At 36.2% G+C, this 19,125-nt stretch overlaps 1 protein-coding gene and 1 long non-coding RNA gene across 2 annotated transcripts; both read left to right on the top strand.

The window, feature by feature from the left end:
- Positions 1-10,526: 10,526 nt before the first annotated feature.
- LOC113071689 (uncharacterized) lies at positions 10,527-12,397 on the top strand (the record flags this gene model as incomplete). The annotated part of the gene is made up of 5 exons (XM_026244991.1): positions 10,527-10,717; positions 11,016-11,342; positions 11,747-12,040; positions 12,116-12,235; positions 12,341-12,397. Coding segments are annotated over exons 1-5 (859 nt in total), but the record flags the coding sequence as incomplete, so codon positions are not given.
- Positions 12,150-12,915, top strand: LOC113071678 (uncharacterized). The gene is made up of 2 exons (XR_003280206.1): positions 12,150-12,235; positions 12,341-12,915. It is a non-coding gene; the product is annotated as an uncharacterized LOC113071678 (long non-coding RNA).
- Positions 12,916-19,125: the final 6,210 nt, after the last annotated feature.

Genomic DNA, 19,125 nt, shown 5'->3' with positions numbered 1-19,125 from the left:
CTGCATCGGTCAACTTACTCACCACAAGAAAACTTTTCAGCAAAACAACCACAGATGAGTTCAGTACAACAATCTGAAACTTTTTTTTCCTGAGGATTTCAGTTTTCATATAAACAAAACATCTATTTTTGTGCAAAAAGAAAAGAGTGATCAATTGAGACAAGATGAGAAAGGTGAAAAAAAAACACTTTAACCATAAGCGGCTGTGGTTTAATGTGCTTCTGCTAAAATAAATGCTGAGAAGCAGTCCTTCAAGAAACTGAAGTGCTCAGGAGAACTAAGTGTAAAAAAAGCTGTAGTTACTTCTGCTTTTGCATGCAAACGAGTGTGAAAAAGATAAAGTGTGAAAAACAGAGCAGAAACTGACCAGTGCATTGGAAAGTTTGCTTTTAATACTGAACAATGATAGATTTAGTTTTTACTTTTTTAATCTTCAGATTCAGTCAGTTCTTATCCTGGTCCTGGGACCCCTGCTCTGTCTCCATTATTTGATTCACCTGAGTCAGATCATCAGATCATTATGAGAGAGCTACATGAACTGAACTGAGTCAGATGAGAGAGACAGAGAACACATGTCTCCTAAACACCCTGCTTTGATTAGTGCTAAGAACTTCATTTGGACAACTTTAAAGGTGATTTTCTCAATATTTAGATTTTTTGCACCCTCATATTCTAGATTTTCAGATAGTTGTATCTCCCTTGTGACTGGTTTTGTGGTGCAGGGTCACAGATGGTCCCCTGCTGGTAGATGTTGTAACTGCACTCTGGGAAAAGGAGCAACTTCCTCATCTGAAGTCCATTCAAAGTATTTATGTATTCTGGCGAAATGAAAGTATTTGCAAACAACATATGAATTGAAAATGTTTTATTTTGTAATATTTGTTGTTTCTTTACTTAGATGCTTTTTGTTGATGTTTTACAGTAACATGAGTCTCCTGATGCAGACGATGCGAGTAACCCCAGAGTGCAGTCTGGACGATGGGGCGGGGCGACACTTCGAGGCGGAGCGACACGTGTCGCCCCGCCCATATTTGTTTTCCCCGCCTTTGACATTTTCCTCCGAGCCAGCAGGGGGCAGTTTGCGTTGAAACAAACAGAACGGTGGCAACTACAGCAGCAGAGTAATAACGCTATTCCGTTGATTGCTTGAGGTGAGTAAAAGTGCTTGTGTAAATATCTTATAATATGAAATGCGATGTTCGATCATTTATTTATCCATGGTACGTTCAATTTGAATAATTATTGTTAATAATTGTTATAAATTGCTCATTTTATTGTTCTTTGTGGATTGTAACAGTACACTCTGTACATGGCTTTAGTTCATAGGTTCGATTTTACAGAGGTATGGCATCACATTTGTCAAGTTATTTGAACAGATATGCATGATTTTTGTGTGTATATTATTATTATTATTATTTTTCAGGATGACATGATCAGGAGGTGGTGGTGTTCTGTTCTCCTGGACAGCTTTACTCCGCAAATGTATGTAGCTGTTTGAATGTTGCTACATGAAACATTACTCTGTACTATATCTAGCAATATACCTACCTCTTGACATTTGTTCTTTTAGAGCTCATCCACTGAGGGGAGGAACTTCACCATTCACCATGTCTTCAGGCAGAGTCCAGCAAAGCAGGTTATTTGTGCACATACATTCATTAAGAACTAATGATTACATATGTGTGTACATGCAGAGGTATTTTAGTTATTACAGCTACATAGTTGTTCAGATGTGAAATTGGTATTATGTACAAGTACTATATTGGTCAGCACTGTGGATTATTTAATATATAGCTATCAGTTAACATCAGCATCAAAGACATTTAAAAACATTTCAGCTTAATTCATTTTCAGACAGCAGCGAGTTTTTTAAATAACTTCTGTTTGCGATCTAATATGGATTTTGTTCACCATATAAGACAGAAATATTTATATTCAATGTAAAAGATCTTCATGTGGATCATGCATACAAATATATACAAATATCTCACTGGATTATTACAATTAATGGCAAAATGAATGTGTGGAAATGTAAACTAATATATCCTACTGACACACAACAGCAAAAGATATAAATAATTGGCTTAAAACTGTTTTTTTCAATGTGAAAATACTAACATGCCTAATACAGTACTGTATTAACATTTTATTAGTGTTATTATAAAAGAATGAGTATGCAGTTGTGACAACAATCTATAGAGTTTTTAATGAGAGTTTTAAAGCAAGGTTGTCTGTATTCAGTGTTTATATAATGTTTAATAACTTTTATATACATGTATAAATAAACCTATGTATGTTTTTGATTCAACAGCTTCCACTGGAAATCCTCAGGGAAGTTATTTTGTCGGCGGGTGACTCTGCATATTTGACACTTTCTCTGGTTTGCAGATGGTTTAGGGATGTGCTCCGAAGTTTTTCGGAAAGCGGCACAGTTTGCCTGGCTAGAGAGTAAGATTTCCTCGTTTAATGCTCATTCTCCAATTGAATTTTGTAGTAGAAGGCTGTTAAACTTTTTTTGAATTATTATTATTATCTTTCATGTATTTTGTCTTTACACTATAAGTTGTGGCCAACTGGAAGAATTGTCCTCCTGTCTCCTGACCGGAACGAGTTCAGACGGATGTACAGCATCAGGGAATGCTTGCAGTGCAGAGCCCTTTTCAAGTTTAACCCACCAGGGTACAGGGAAGAGACCGGCGTGGTGATCTTCTGGGCTTTTGTTTACACAGGATTTTGTTCCAAGGACTGTTTTTTTTTTTTGCGGCATGAAACACATTTGTGTGTTAAGTTAATTGAAGGGAAATAGAGAATGAACTGAGATCAATTGGTTTTGATGTATTAATTGATGTCACTTAAAGTTAAACTTTGCAGTGTATAATGTTTTAATAAAAAAGCTATGGAAAACACGTGCATGACAACAGATTTCAGTCATTTACATCAGTCTATCATTCTTTAAGGTTTCTCATATTTGATGATAACATCATTTGCTATGCATTGCTCATAATGGATTCTTAATTTAGTTGTGACAGGATTGTGAGGATTAATGAGGTTTTCAGTAGTGCAGTTCAGAAAACAAATAACAGAAAGTAACAAGTGTTTTTGGGCAAGTTCTTTAGAACCTGTATAGTTTCTTCCTTGCAAAAAGTAACCATGGATTTATTGTAGTAAAAATATTTGTTGGCATATTAATTACTGTGAGCTGTAATTATAAAAACACCATAGTTTTACTATAGTTACTGTAGCAGAACCATGGTAAATTTTCGTAGGGGCCAAGGGAATGTTCAGAATATTATTGGTGACAATTTGTTACACACACAGACACACACACACACACATATATATATATATATATATACACACACACACACACACACACATATATATATATATATATATATATATATATATGTATATGTATATGTATGTATATGTAATTTGAATATATAAATCAAGGTACTCCATGACTATCTACGTATCCATACTTCGCATAATATTGCCGTGTCATTTTCAAACCAGCGAGTAATGCCGAGGTAGCGTCTACACTACAGCCATTGAGGGAGTAGACCATTTATTTCTATTCTGTTCGTCGTAATCCAAAACTCTTTGTATTTATACGGGATGTTGTGGAAATGCAACAATAAATGCAAAAACACAACATTTATATTCACTTTTTAATTTATATTAAAAGTTTATTCATCTTAGTGTCTACTTCCGCATTCCAATCCTGCTAATAGCGTCATAATTATCTATACCAATAAGCTGTAAAATCGTCACTCATCTGTACACCAATAAGCTCATCTTAATCATAAACCAATAACCGCTGAGGTGGGCGGGGCGACACGTGTCGCTCCGCCCCAACGTGTCGCCCCGCCCCATCGTCCAGACTGCACTCTGGGATACTTGGACGATGCTGCTTTAGCTCCCTCTTGAAACTGAATATGAAACACATTCTGTTCAGGACACAGTCCATGTGTTCGGCCTCAATGTGTGAGACCCATGCAGGTCCATTTCTAGACACAGACAAACCCTGAATGAGTCTGGAATATTTTTTATTAATATAAATTGTCTGCTTTCGACGCAGTAATTTATTTGATAGAATCTGTAACTCTACACATGTGTGTTACTGAAGTACAGAAATATTTGTTGATACAGTGGACATTTGGAAGGGCACGAACAGCTGAAGTCAACAATTTGACCCAAATCAATCAACATATGATGGGAGACTGAAAAACAGACTGAAGCTGGATCAGACAGGATCTGTGACCATCACAAACACCAGAACCACACACTCTGGACTTGGTCTCATGAGAGAAGAGAATCTGTGTCAATCTCCTTTGCTATTGTTTTGAAATTTTATCCAAGTTAGATATTTATTATTTTATGATTGACACTAACATCAACTATTGTTACTGTGGTGTCAGTTGTAAATAACAGATATAGACACAATGTACACGAAATAAAAATAAAAAAGGAACCCTTGGATAACTTTGAGTGTGTAGCAGAAGCATAATGAAGCTTTGGGAAATATTACCATGTCATAAATCGTCACATATTTCTGTTGTAAACCTGCCTGTATATCATCCATGTCTCATCCTCTGTTACAGTCTCTCTGGGAGGAACGAGGACAATAAAATCAAAAGATTTCGATGTTGCTGCGTGTTCAGCTCCTCCATCTACAGCAGAAGTCCCTCTCAGCCCAGAGAATAGAAATAACAATAATAATAATCTATATTCTATGAATTAACTGAGTTCTATTTACACATTGCATTAACAGACTATCACGTCTTACTGGATTTTTAAAAATGTTACTTGCTGTTCACCGTTTTTTGAAGTTCATCGTTTAACTTACGTCTCTCCTCCATACATCCATTAGACTGAATAAGTACATGTTCTACACTTTCTCTAACTCCACACCAATCACACAGTCCTGTTGGAGGTTTCCCTGTTATGTTGAATTCAGCCCTGTGTGTCTCAAGAACACAATCTTCCTCTCTTCTCCCTCTTGAATTTCTTCCTCTGTCTACCATTGGTTGTACTGAATGTAGATGTCTGCCTTTTAACTCTTTATCCCAAAACAATTGCCAGTTTGTATTATCCCCTTTTTAATTATTGATTTAAGTTCAGCTTTACTATACATAATTTGCATATTTATATTCTCCTTTGTCATTATTTGTTTAACTAATTGTTCTGCTTCTTCATTCCCTGCCACTCCTGTATGTGCCAGAAACTTTCCTATTTATCTGCTGCAACATGTATAATAACTGAAGGATCTCTAAAACAATATCTTGTCTAGTTTCAGACTGTTGAGCTTCCAGACATAATAAAGCTGATCTTGAATCTGAACATATATGTTTTATTTATCCCCATTTCATATATTTTATTCATTGCTCTCAAAATTGCTAGCAACTCTCCTGTAAATACTGACACGTGATTAGATATTGTTTTCCCTCCTGACACTTTCAGTCTTGGAATAACATACATTACTCCCACCTGACCATTCTGTTGATTCTTAGATAAAAACTTGAACATACTGTTCATAATTAATCCCAATATATTGTTTGGTCAATTCTGCCTCTAATAACTCCTGCTCTTTATCTTGTCTTGAGTCCAATAAATAAAGCTATCGTTGGTAAAATTACCATTGGAATAACTCTGTACTCATTTAGTTCCATCTCCCGCGATAAATCTTCAATGATCAAACCAAAACTATTAACTATTTCATTTTCCATGCTTCCAACAAGTCTCAAGTAATCCTTTTATTGGATGATTATCCTGTTGGCCTTTTAAGCTTGCCCGATACGTCAAAATCAGTTGTTTCCTTCTTCGATGAACTGGCATTTCTCCCATCTCCACCTGAAACACTGGAACTGGGGAGGAAGGATAAGCTCCACAAATTCTCAAAGCTTGTGATTGTATTCTTTCTAATTTTTCTAACTGTGATTCAGCTGCTGAGCCATATACCATACACCCATAGTCTAATATTGTATGGTTGATCTTTTATCCGAAGTGAATTACAAATGAGCACAATCGAAGCAACTCATCTCAGTTAGCTGAACACACTACACATAACTATGTTTTTATTATTATTATTATTATTATTATATAATAAGAAATGCGCTGTAAATTAGTTCAGAGTGCACGTTTGTTGACAGCTTTTAATGCACAATAACCATTTTAGACAGACTGTGCTGTATAAGATTTCTATTCAAACTGAAAGCATAAACCCACGCTTCAGCTAACATTTTCAACGCACCATGCAGAACTGTAACATTTCATTCACTGATGCTCTTCAGACTAAACCCAGAAGTGCATAGACCTACTCGCCGACAACCCACCGAAATAAAAGCTTCCTGATTTTAAGTTTAAAAATTATAAATTAAAATAATAAAAAAGGTTAAAATAATAATAATAATATCAAATTTTTTAAGTTTACTATAAAATAAGTTTATTTGTATGTAGTACTCCATTTTATTTTGAAATAATATAGTATTATCACACTTTGTAATTTATTTTATTTTATTTAAAAAAACAAAACAAAAAAGAGCAATAATATCATCACTATTATTAATTTATGTTTTATTGTTATATTTGATGAGTCACACCATGTGTGATGTGAGGACCAAACCAAATCTCCAGGTTTTCATAAGAGAATCAGGCTGAAAAATGTGTAATTTACTTCACTAACATAGCAGACTCATCAGAAAATACATTGGCATCATCTGAATTAAAGAGAAAATAATCACTTTATCTGATGTTTTGAGTGAATAATATAGTCTTGACAGCCCTGGAGTTCCACAAATATTGACTTTGTTCTCCCTCACCGTCCCCATTTTCCAAGCACTTATAAATCATACAGAATGAGTTTTTTTTTTGAGAAAGTAAAAATGCACAGAGTTTCCTGTGAGGGTTAGGGTTAGGCATAAGGTTTGGTGAAGGGCGATAGAATATACAGTTTGTACAGAATAAAAACCATAACTCCTATGGGATGTCCCCACTTTTCACAAATACAAACGTGTGTGTGTTGTGTGTGTGATGTGAAAGAGGAAAGCAGGCATTGTGATTTGATGTGATTTCAGATGGAGCAGCATTTAATACACAGAACCATAGTTCACTGTCAAGATATGCAATATCACGTTCATAATCACAGATGAATCATCTTCAGTTATGGTTAATCAGTGCAGTGGATCATGGGAAATGTAGTCCTGGGCAGAGGTGGGAAGTCCAGGTGCCAAAGAGTAAAAGTCCTGCCATATTTTTGTTCCACCCATGAACTCATCAGCCGATTTCATCAGAGGAGGAACCAAGTCATTCCTTCCAAGTCACAAACGAGTCTTGAGTCAAATCCCAAGTCCTCAAAGAGTTAAAGTTAATGAGATCATTAAGTGACTAATTAAATGATGATTGTGCATTAATGATTAACATCTGCTGTTATTGAGATTTACAGAGAATCAGATGTGGATGTTTTATTGGTTATAATAATGCCACCATCATGGAGATCAGTGTTTGGTTTAGTTGTACTCTTGACCCTTGACTTGTTGTGCTAGATCTCTCTCTGTAGCTCTGCATGGGTTGTTGTGGAGAAGACAGAACTGTGACATATGAAAAACATATAGTTACAATGAGCTGGTTTAACTACTTTATACCTCAAATATTTTTGTCTTCTTTCTTATCACATGTCTAGGTTTTGAATAATTCCAGTGAAACTACAGCACGCACACAAAAAAACATTACTCTAATATTTACAGAATATGGATTTTTTTTTATTTATTTGTAACATATAAAAGTTTGAACTCCAGTGCTTTTTAGACACACACACAGATATCAAGAACCAGCATATGAATCTCTACAATGGTGACAATCAACAAAATGCTTCATGTTGCAATACATGAATTACTCCCATAATGCACTGCAGTATGAATAATAATTTTCACCACTGTTGAGGATCACATGATAAATGTTCATGGCTAAACGCCTAAATCCAATTTTTTTTTTGCTTAATATTAAAGTGTTATAAAGCATTATATGGTGGCATTTGCATAATGAGATTTCTCTCTGTTTTATGAAAGTGACATACAGTTAAGTGTGGTGACCCGTACTCAGAAATCATATTCTGTATTTAACCCATCCAAAGTGCACAGACAGAGCAGTGAATTCACGGCAGTTCTCTCTAACGACTAAGCCACGAACTCTTCTCATATAATCCAGAAATTTAATCAAGATCACACAGTCACCAAAAGCATAAGTCACCTGCTAGATCAAGAGTTGCATCAGCATTGCACAAATGTTTGCTGCAAAACAATAATGCAATTGCATAGAAGCAAATTTGTGAAAACCGTTTAAAGGCTCAAGATATCAACTGAAGCAAATACTCACCACAATTATGGTGGCAAAGTTTTTTTTTTTTTTTTCAATTGATTTCATCCAAGGCTGTGCTTAAAGTCAGTTGTAGTTCTTGTGTTTCTCTTTTCTTCAGTGATGTTGATTGTAAACAGCAGGTGTTCATCACTAATGCATCTTCATTTAATTAGTCACTTAATTATCTCATTAACTTTAACTCTTTGAGGACTTGGGATTTGACTCAAGACTCGTTTGTGACTTGGAAGGAATGACTTGGTTCCTCCTCTGGTGAAATCGGCTGATGAGTTCATGGGTGGAACAAAAATATGGCAGGACTTTTACTCTTTGGCACCTGGACTTCCCACCTCTGCATACTCCACACTTCCTCAACTGGAGTATTTTTCCCAATTTCATCACAAAACCTTCTCCAATACTCTTTCTTCACCTCCCTTATTATTTTCCTTTCTGCCTGAGTTGTCTTATATATTATTATATTTTGCCAGTTGTGAGTCCTCTTCAGTTTTTCCAATCCCTTCCTTTTTCTTCTAACTGATGTTGAACATTTCTCATTCAACCATTGAACTATTTTTCATCTCTCTGTCCTTTACTTTTTTGAATGCATTTACTTGCATCATTGTGAATTGCTGACACTACTTCTGTATCTTCTCATTTCCTATTTCTTCATTCACCTTTATCAATTTCAATCGTTCCTCACACAAGATTTTGAAATAGTTGATAAAAAATAACGTGACAGAGCTTAAACTCAGCTACAAACAGGAAGTGACATCTGACTAACATCAGAGTTGTCCCGCAGCGCTCTCTGTTGTGTCGGGTCCCGCAGGAGAGCAGGTCTCTAGCTCAAACAATGTTTCTTTTTGTCAACTTAAACGAAGCACATTTTTGTAAACCTTTTATTCAGAGAATGGTCATCCTTGACTAAGGACAACTTTCTTTCTCACAGAAAAATCTTGGGAGTCTTTATCCATTTCATTTATTGATTGATTTTCATTTCATTATTAGGTGTGTTATTTAAATCCTTTTTTATAAAACTGAGAATCATTTTATACAGTCACCAGATCATCTGTGAAAATTTTTTATTATTTTGATATTGTTCTTCATCACATCCTTCTTTTTCTCACATCCATGCAGAATGATGATGGAAGGTTAAAGGTCATCATCAATCTTTCTTTTTTTCACTTTTGTGGAAGGTTAGAGACTGCTGTGCTATTTAATTTAGTGTCCTATTTTGTTCTTGAGTGTTTCCTCTTCCTGTTCGCCCTTGTTTTCCACAGCACCAGCTTTTTACATTTACATTCTTGATTCTTGATCTCACTGCTTCAGCCTTTCTTTAAAAACTCTTTCCCATACTTTGATTTGACTGATTTTGCCGCTGACCCAAATGCCAAGCTCTCATAATCTAATCTTGACTTATTAGGGCAATATATGTATTTTAAAGATTCATAATCAGCTCCCCATTCCACTCGTGTAAGATACCTAATCATAATCAGGGTTAATACCTTCTTACATTTGTCCTCCACATGTTTAATATGCAGAAGACCGTTCTTCTTCTTTTTATTGTTTATTAGTGGCTGACACAGTAGTTCATCACAAACTGAACTGAAGTGTGGAGCATCGATGTTTGGGGGAAAAAATAAAATACAACAAATAATATACTCATAATGAGAGAAAAATAAAATAAATAATTAACACAAACAGAAAATAAATAAAAAACCAGGAAAATTATATTCTTAATTTTCTTTTAAATCATTTATCTCAGAGACGCCCGGTTTCACAGACTATTCCCTTTACGATCATGTTTTCTTTCAGAATTATTTTATTATTTATTCTATTATATATATATATATATATATATATATATATATATATATATATATATATTAACATAAGTATTGTATAAAATTCATGGCACGATTAGGCTTTTATTAGCACACATAACACACTCACATATATACACTAACCACCAGATGGCGCTGTTTGATTCACTCTCGAAGCTGGGAATCTTATTCCTGGATGACAGGAACAGTCAGAGGAAAGCCTCGGTGCTTTATTTGCACTTCCCTGCTCCACCACTGCACACGAGACCAAACGCAGAAACTGTGATTCACGCTCACGTGCTGTGTTGTTGTGCTGTGTTTGTCTAAACCACTCTAGACCTAGTTAACAGACGATCAGAGCACTTCAGCTCTTCTGACGCTTGCACTCAACGTTTAATTCAACATCTCTGCTGTTTGGACACTGTGTTTAAATGTTGTCTTTTTAGAGTTTTAAACTGTTGTTGTTGGAAACTGTTCAGCTGAAATGCCTCTTACAATATTTGAGGTGTTTCTTTTCTTCTGTTTGTGCTCTTGGAGTCCGGCTGGTAAGGATTTTTATGACTTTAGTTCTTCTGTATCTGTGTCATTTTTCTATCCACACATTCTGTTCTTTATTATTTCCATTATTCATTAAAATGTTTGTATCAGACTAAAATAAGCTTGTTAAATATCTTTGTTAATTACGTTTGTTTGGTCATTTTTCTCTTTCAATGAATTCAAAAGGATTCATTTGTTACACATTATCGCACTGAAGAACTGTTTTGCAATTACATTTTCTACATTTTTGAAAAAGACTAAAACTGCAAAAGTCTTTCAGAGAAACTGTTTGTGTTTGTTCTTCAGGTGTGTTTGGTGATGAAGTGAAGTCAGTGTCAGTGACGGAGGGAGATTCTGTCTCTCTACACACAGATTATACTGATACACTGAGAAAAGGTTCAATTGAGTGGAAATTTGGACCTAAAAACATTCTCATCGCTCAAATCGACAGAAAGGACAATGTCTCAACAATATTTAATGACAGTGCTGGTGGGAGATTCAGAGACAGACTGAAGCTGGATCAGACTGGATCTCTGATCATCACAAACACCAGAATCACAGACTCTGGACTTTATAAAGTATTCAGCAGCAGAAGAGAGACACCGCTCGACATCTTCAGTCTCTCTGTCTACGGTGAGTAGAGAAACACTTGCCCTGATTGATTGTGAGTGTTTCTTCAGCAGTTAATTTTGGCTGAACGGACTGTATAAAAGAAAAAAGCATCTTAAATATTTTAAGTAACAGTGCTGACTCATTTCTGTCTCGTTAAAGCTAATTTTATAGCTTGCATTTGCATATCCTAAGAACAAACAGCATTTTCACACTTCCTGCATGATTTGACGATTACAGTTTAACTGCAGATGAAGCATTTTTAAATATTCTGTGAAATTATAGCCCGATTTCTTTATTTACACAACACTTTTCATTGCATCTCGGTCTCTTTACTGACAATATTGTCCATGTGTGATGAAACAGACCGACATCACAATGACATTTCACTCATCACATCAAATCCTATTCTGTAATATCTTTTCCAGCCCCTCTCTCCACTCCTAACATCATCAGAGACTCTTTATCTGTTCAGAACTCATCATCTTCATCAGGACCAGCATCCAGCTGTGTGTTTGTGTGTTCAGTGGTGAATGTGGGTGATGTGACTCTCTCCTGGTACAAAGGAAACAGTTTATTGTCCAGCATCAGTGTGTCTGATCTCAGCAGAAGTCTTTCTTTACATCTGGAGTGTCTGGATGATTTCTACAGCTGTGTGGTGAACAATCCCATCAGAAACCAGACCACACATCTCAACACTCAACTCTGTCAGACATGTTCAGGTATGTCTGTGATAATATTTAGTGTTTATGAACACATTCACTCACACTAACAACACTCTCCTTCACATCCTCCAGACTCTGTATCTCTGATAGGGCTGATCTGTGTCATTGCTGCTGTTGCTGGTTTTCTGTTGATTGTAACTGGAGTCGGGATCTTCTTCATCTGCAGGAAACACAGAAAAACAGACCAAGAAGGTGAGTATTGTCTACTTGTACCTCCTGCATGTGTGTATAATAATATAAAACAATACTCCGATATCAGTTCATTGAGAATTTTGTTTCTGTTATATTTTCTTACAGTTAAGACCCATGACAGTGAGATCACTTACGCTGAATATACTGCACTTTCTTCACATAGTAATGTACATTTAACAGTAAAACAGATGTTTGAGCTTTAGGATGAAGTAAAGTTGATTAAATCTTGATGCATGTTTGTATTTGTCAGCTGTTGTTTGTTGTTTATGAAGATTTGTAACAGATACAAAATAATTTAAGATACAATATCATTGTTTTTAGTTAATTTCTCATTTATGTCAGACACTGATATTAATCTTTCATCATTAAAATGTTACTTTAACAATTCAAATGTATCAGAACTAAACATATTTAAAGAGAAAAAATATTTTACTTAATTCACAAGATCCAGGCTTTAAAGCTCCTTTGACAAATTAAAATAGTCTACCAGTAAAGTTTTTGAACAGGAAGATTTTTTATGTTTTTGAAATAATTTTCTTCTGCTCACCAAGCCATTACAAGTTTTGATATTTAAAGTTTCTGAGAGTTTATGAACATTAATGTGATAATAAAAACAAGGTCAAAAGGTCAAAATTATAACATTATGCATTATAAATTATAATAAAAGGCTTTCGAGCAGTGTTGTTGTCTTATTTTTGTTTGTGTTAATATCAATATTTTTCTCAGTAGTGTGTCTCTGCCACAGTCAGATACAGATGAATCTGCTGGAGCGCCACCAACTGGATAAAGTCTTATTTCACTAACAGCTCCTCAGCCACATATTACATTTTATAAAGTAGAAATTCTTAAAAAGCTGATATGCATCTGTATTTCATAAATATACATATATATTATTTAACCTGTTTAGGTACATTGTTAAATAAACATGCTTGTAATACACTGTGTGCAGAATTATTAGGCAAATGAGTATTTTGACCACATCATCCTCTTTATGCATGTTGTCTTACTCCAAGCTGTATAGGCTCGAAAGCCTACTACCAATTAAGCATATTAGGTGATGTGCATCTCAGTAATGAGAAGGGGTGTGGTTTAATGACATCAACACCCTATATCAGGTGTGCATAATTATTAGGCAACTTCCTTTCCTTTGGCAAAATGGGTCAAAAGAAGGACTTGACAGGCTCCGAAAAGTCAAAAATAGTGAGATATCTTGCAGAGGGATGCAGCACTCTTAAATTGCCAAGCTTCTGAAGCGTGATCATCGAACAATCAAGCGTTTCATTCAAAATAGCCAACAGGGTCGCAAGAAGCGTGTGGAAAAACCAAGGCGCAAAATAACTGCCTGTGAACTGAGAAAAGTCAAGCGTACAGCTGCCAAGATGCCACTTGCCACCAGTTTTGCCATATTTCAGAGCTGCAACATCACTGGAGTGCCCAAAAGCACAAGGTGTGCAATACTCAGAGACATGGCCAAGGTAAGAAAGGCTGAAAAACGACCACCACTGAACAGGACACACATGCTGAAACGTCAAGACTGGGCAAAGAAATATCTCAAGACTGATTTTTCTAAGGTTTTATGGACTGATGAAATGAGAGTGAGTCTTGATGGGCCAGATGGATGGGCCCGTGGCTGGATCGGTAAAGGGCAGAGAGCTCCAGTCCGACTCAGACGCCAGCAAGGTGGAGGTGGTGTACTGGTTTGGGCTGCTATCATCAAAGATGAGCTTGTGGGGCCTTTTCGGGTTGAGGATGGAGTGAAGCTCAACTCCCAGTCCTACTGCCAGTTTCTGGAAGACACCTTCTTCAAGCAGTGGTACAGGAAGAAGTCTGCATCCTTCAAGAAAAACATGATTTTCATGCAGGACAATGCTCCATCACACGCGTCCAAGTACTCCACAGCGTGGCTGGCAAGAAAGGGTCTAAAAGAAGAAAAACTAATGACTTGGCCTCCTTGTTCACCTGATCTGAACCCCATAGAGAACCTGTGGTCCATCATGAAATGTGAGATTTACAAGGAGTGAAAACAGTACACCTCTCTGAACAGTGTCTGGGAGGCTGTGGTTGCTGCTGCACGCAATGTTGATGGTGAACAGATCAAAACACTGACAGAATCCATGGATGGCAGGCTTTTGAGTGTCCTTGCAAAGAAAGGTGGCTATATTGGTCACTGATTTGTTTTTGTTTTGTTTTTGAATGTCAGAAATGTATATTTGTGAATGTTGAGATGTTATATTGGTTTCACTGCTGAAAATAAATAATTGAAATGGGTATATATTTGTTTTTTGTTAAGTTGCCTAATAATTATGCACAGTAATAGTCACCTGCACACACAGATATCCTCCTAAAATAGCTACAACTAAAAACAAACTAAAAACTACTTCCAAAAATATTCAGCTTTGATATTAATGAGTTTTTGGAATCATTGAGAACATGGTTGTTGTTCAATAATAAAATTATTTCTCAAAAATACAACTTGCCTAATAATTCTACACTCCCTGTATATTCTTTAAATGTATTCTTCAGGCCTCTTTCCTGACCTTAAATAAATATCAAACATCGCATCATATGCATTTGCACCATCATTCATCTACTGTAGCTTTCACATGAGCAGCCAGAAAGAGCAATATAACCATTGAGAATAGAGATCAATACAGGATTACATCCACTGCTTCTTATGACATTGGTTAAATAGGCCACCCCTAGTATAAACATATATATATATATCCTGAAAACACACTGTTAATCCATTCAAGGAAGATCTTTACTAATGAAGTGAGAAAAAAGTGTGTGTTAAATGAGAAGCTGAGAAGAAAAACTGAACACAGTCTCTCGGACGCAAAAATAAATGTGTCACTAAACTTCAGTAATTTCTTCAGTTTATTTTCCACTCTGCTCTTGGATTGATCTTTATCTCTCATCAAGACTATTTAAAAAATAAAATGATATTCATGTATCATTGTCCTGCAGTGATTTTATTTTATTTTTTCAGTTCTGGTCCAATTGTTTTCTGCTCTCCACAAACCACAGTGAAACAACACTGAGCAACTAAACCACCGACATCAGCTTCATCAGTCACTGAATCACCACATCAAGAGATCAGAATGCTTTACTTTAAAGGGGGGGGGGTTGAAATGCTCGTTTTCACTCAATATCCTGTTAATCTTGAGTACCTATAGAGTAGTACTGCATCCTTCATAACTCCAAAAGTCTTTAATTTTATTATATTTATAAGAGAAAGATAGTCTGTACCGATTTTTCCCGGAAAACACGACCGGCTGGAGGCGTGACGTGTGGGCGGAGCTAAAGAATCACGAGCGCCTGTAGGCTTTTGCGTTGAAAGCGTTTGGAAGCTGTGACATTACCGTGAGGAAAAAACCAACCAAAACAAACCATGGCTAACAGTCAGATTCAGCCGTTTATTTATGATCCAGAATCAGATCCCGAGGCTGAAATGTAAGTGATCAGTCAGTTATAAGTGATCAGTCTTTAAGAGAAGGACTACGTGAGAACCACTATGGATGACAAGTTCGCTCTGCCGCCTTGTTATTATTTTGTCTTTAATTGATTTGTAACGCCAAGAAAGAGTTAATCTTAAATGTGTGGGACACCAACTCCATTTCTCTTTCATTTCATGGATTTAATGAGTTATCCGAGTCAAAGCGGACCACTTCAATGACTACAGGCTCTAATCCTCCTGCGCTCGCGTGTGCGGTGTGTGTAAGCTGTACATGTGGAAAGTGCAGTTTGATGACAACATCGCATGTTGTTTACTTGATGTGCTTACGCGCCGATAGCTAAGTTAATAACACAGAGATATTTGAAGCAGTTTTACTCACCGCATGCGGTTCCAACACACGATCGTGACCCTTTTTCGTTGGGACTGCATTATCCTTAAGAAATAAACGATGTGCAAATCCAGCGTCAACCTGGGCCTTGTTTGTAAAACAAGTATCTTCGAAATGCAGGGAACAAACAAAAACACTTGCACAACTCCGTTGATGCTCTGTAAAATAAACTCCATCCACTGGTCCCTTAATGTGGAGTATTTTGCCGGTTCTCCAAAGAATCGAACTCAGTCAGGGATTTTTCTCTCAGAAGAAAAGACTTTATTTTAAGCAAAACAAAGCCGAGAGTTCCTTGCAAGGAGATCTCCCGGATGCTATTTGGTTTCTCCTTATAGACACTATATGGGGCGGTTCCACATAGTCAAACTTTTCTTTTAGACTACACTTTTCATCCATCCCTAGAGAGGAGAGGCCCTCTGCTTGATTTATGAAGAAAGGCCCTTTCTGTATGTCTGACCACGTTTCTCATCAGTTTTGTACATTCCAGGGCGTAAGCATATTCCTTTCTATCCTTTACCTATAGGATTATAATGGAAAAACAACTAGCAACAAAAATGGCTAGATTCACATTGATTATTCTTGATTGATTAAAATCTTACTAATAAAAATCTTCCACATATTCTCCCCTTTGAGACTTAGTAAGTCCCACATTTGATTATTTTTATCCAGAGTGCTACTCCATAAACTAGTCATATTAGTTACACTACCTAATGACTAAATAAGTCACATTGTATTATCACCAGTGACTAGATTATGAAATTCCACTCTGAGGGATTACTGGACCAAACATCTCTCTCCTAATTTGACAAGGAGTGAGTAAAAGATCCAGTCTCCCTAACCCCTCTTTAATAGTAAACATTGTTAAAAGCATTAACATGCAATTGGTTCAGCATTTGCCTGGTTATCACAGTTATGTATAAAAGGCATACAAATACATACATCACATCACACATTGAATATCACAAGATTATAAGAGTTGATCTTCAGCGTAGATACCTTATGTATCAATTTCCCATTAGTTTGATATCTTTGAATTTAATTTGATTAACTGTGGCTTTGACTAGTAACCTCAATATAGGAAGTATACAGTAAAAGAGTAAATCTCCTGTCAATAATGCAATTCCTAAAAACTTTCCCAATTTAGTTATAAACTATGCTCCACATGCTCCTAACTGTAAATCAAACCGGTCTTACATTTTATTATCTTTTCCTTTTGTTATCTTCTAAGCCTTGTCAATTTGATCATTACTTCATTTAATGCTCCCTTCTATAAATACAGCATTGTCCCCCAAACATAACACATACTTTTCCTTCTTCAATTCTCAAATAATCTAGAGCTTTTCTATTTTGCTTCTTTCATTCTATTTGTTGCATCCAATTGCTCTATTCTCCCTTCTATCCTTCCTACATCCATATTTCCCTTCTCATAACCTTCAATTTCTTGATCTGACATTACTTGACATTATCTTTCCACTTTTTATTTTCTATTTGTTGGCTCATATCTGCTGCCAAGTATTTTGATCTCAGTAGCAGTCCCATCACTCTCTCGTTCCATCTTCACCAGGGAGACTTTGCGAGTCGTTGCAATGGTCTTTCCCTCGTTGGCAAGGGTGGGTCGTTACTAGCACGCCCTTCATCCCTCACTTCATGCTGTGTGGAGTTGTTGAATCTGGTTTGCTTGTTTTAAAGTTAGAGATGTGAACTCAGGTGTCACTCTGTAACCGTTTTGCTGATTAATGCAAGGCTCTCCCTTGAGATCATAACTGCACCCTCACTGGTTCTCTTTGACGGAGCGAAGCATTCCTTGGCCTTACTGGAACTGCAGTCACCTGTAAATGGAAACTTCAGAGTTTTTTGTTAGTGTTATCAAGCATGCTAATTTGTTCATCTTGCTAGTCGTCCTTCTTGGTGTAACCTGTGGAAATGTAATGTGGGTTGAGGGCTGTCTTGGCCCCTTTTTGAGTTTTCACAATTCCAGTGCTGTCTTTACTATTTTTTAATTCCTTTCAATTTTATTCTCAGCAATTTGCTTATTTAGTTATCTCTTTGTTTTGTAAACTGAGTTCCATTATATCACTGGATATTTTCCTATCTCGCTCAGTAGCATAGGTCTTTTGACCTGGAAAACACTCAACCCACTTTATTTATTTTAACAGTCAGAAAGACAATATTTCATCCTTTTGACACAATCAGCTCCATCATGTTATGCTGAAAAGAAAGTTAGATGTGGGGTGGACAGAGCAAGCTTGCTTTGCTCCGCTCTGCCTTCCCATGTTATTCGCTGCGCATGTGTAGCACTGTTTTTCTTTCTGCCACAACAAAGACCTAGGTACTGACCAGGAAACTTAACCAAATTCATCCATGGTCATTATTTTTCTGGGCATAAGTTTGCCCTGTGGGCCCACATTCATATTTGTATACAGCTGTTTGGGCAAATTGATTGAATTGCCTCAGTGTCTCGTCAGACACTCTCTTTCATGCCATACAACACCATCATTCATACTTTTTCACACACTTTCACTTTCACCCTTTTTTGCCAAAAACTTTACTTTTCTTTCTTTCCTTCCTTTTTCCAAAATCTCCTAGATGAATTTGTTTGGAATATTAGGCCTAGGCATTGGGCATTTGAGAGAGCCAATTATCATTTCTCAAATGTCACGTGTTTGTCTAATTTAAAGTTAAGTCAAATACTTTTTTGTTATTGCTCATGAGCGACTCTGAGAAGAGGATTGGAGATCTCTGTAAATCTTGGATCCATGGCCAACAACATTTCCATCTTGTTATCCCCAGTGATGACAGCATATGTGATTTCATGATTTTAGAAATAATTTTTTTTTATTCATTATTATTTTATTCAGTTTTACCTTAGAAAATTACAAAATGGAGTGACCAATATTTCTATTTTTTCAACCAAATATATATTTTCTATTGTTCATCAAGATACCCTTATTTATTTATTTATTCTCTTCTTTCCCAAAGCACTCAGCATTGTTGTCAAGTTTTCAGTTGTGCATTTTCCCCCAGTTGTTTAATGAAACAGTCTTA

The sequence above is a fragment of the Carassius auratus genome, unplaced genomic scaffold (assembly GCF_003368295.1).
Source record: "Carassius auratus strain Wakin unplaced genomic scaffold, ASM336829v1 scaf_tig00007853, whole genome shotgun sequence".
NCBI lineage: Eukaryota > Metazoa > Chordata > Actinopteri > Cypriniformes > Cyprinidae > Carassius > Carassius auratus.
Note: the sequence above shows the minus strand (reverse complement) of the source record. Positions and strands in the feature narration are given on the sequence as shown.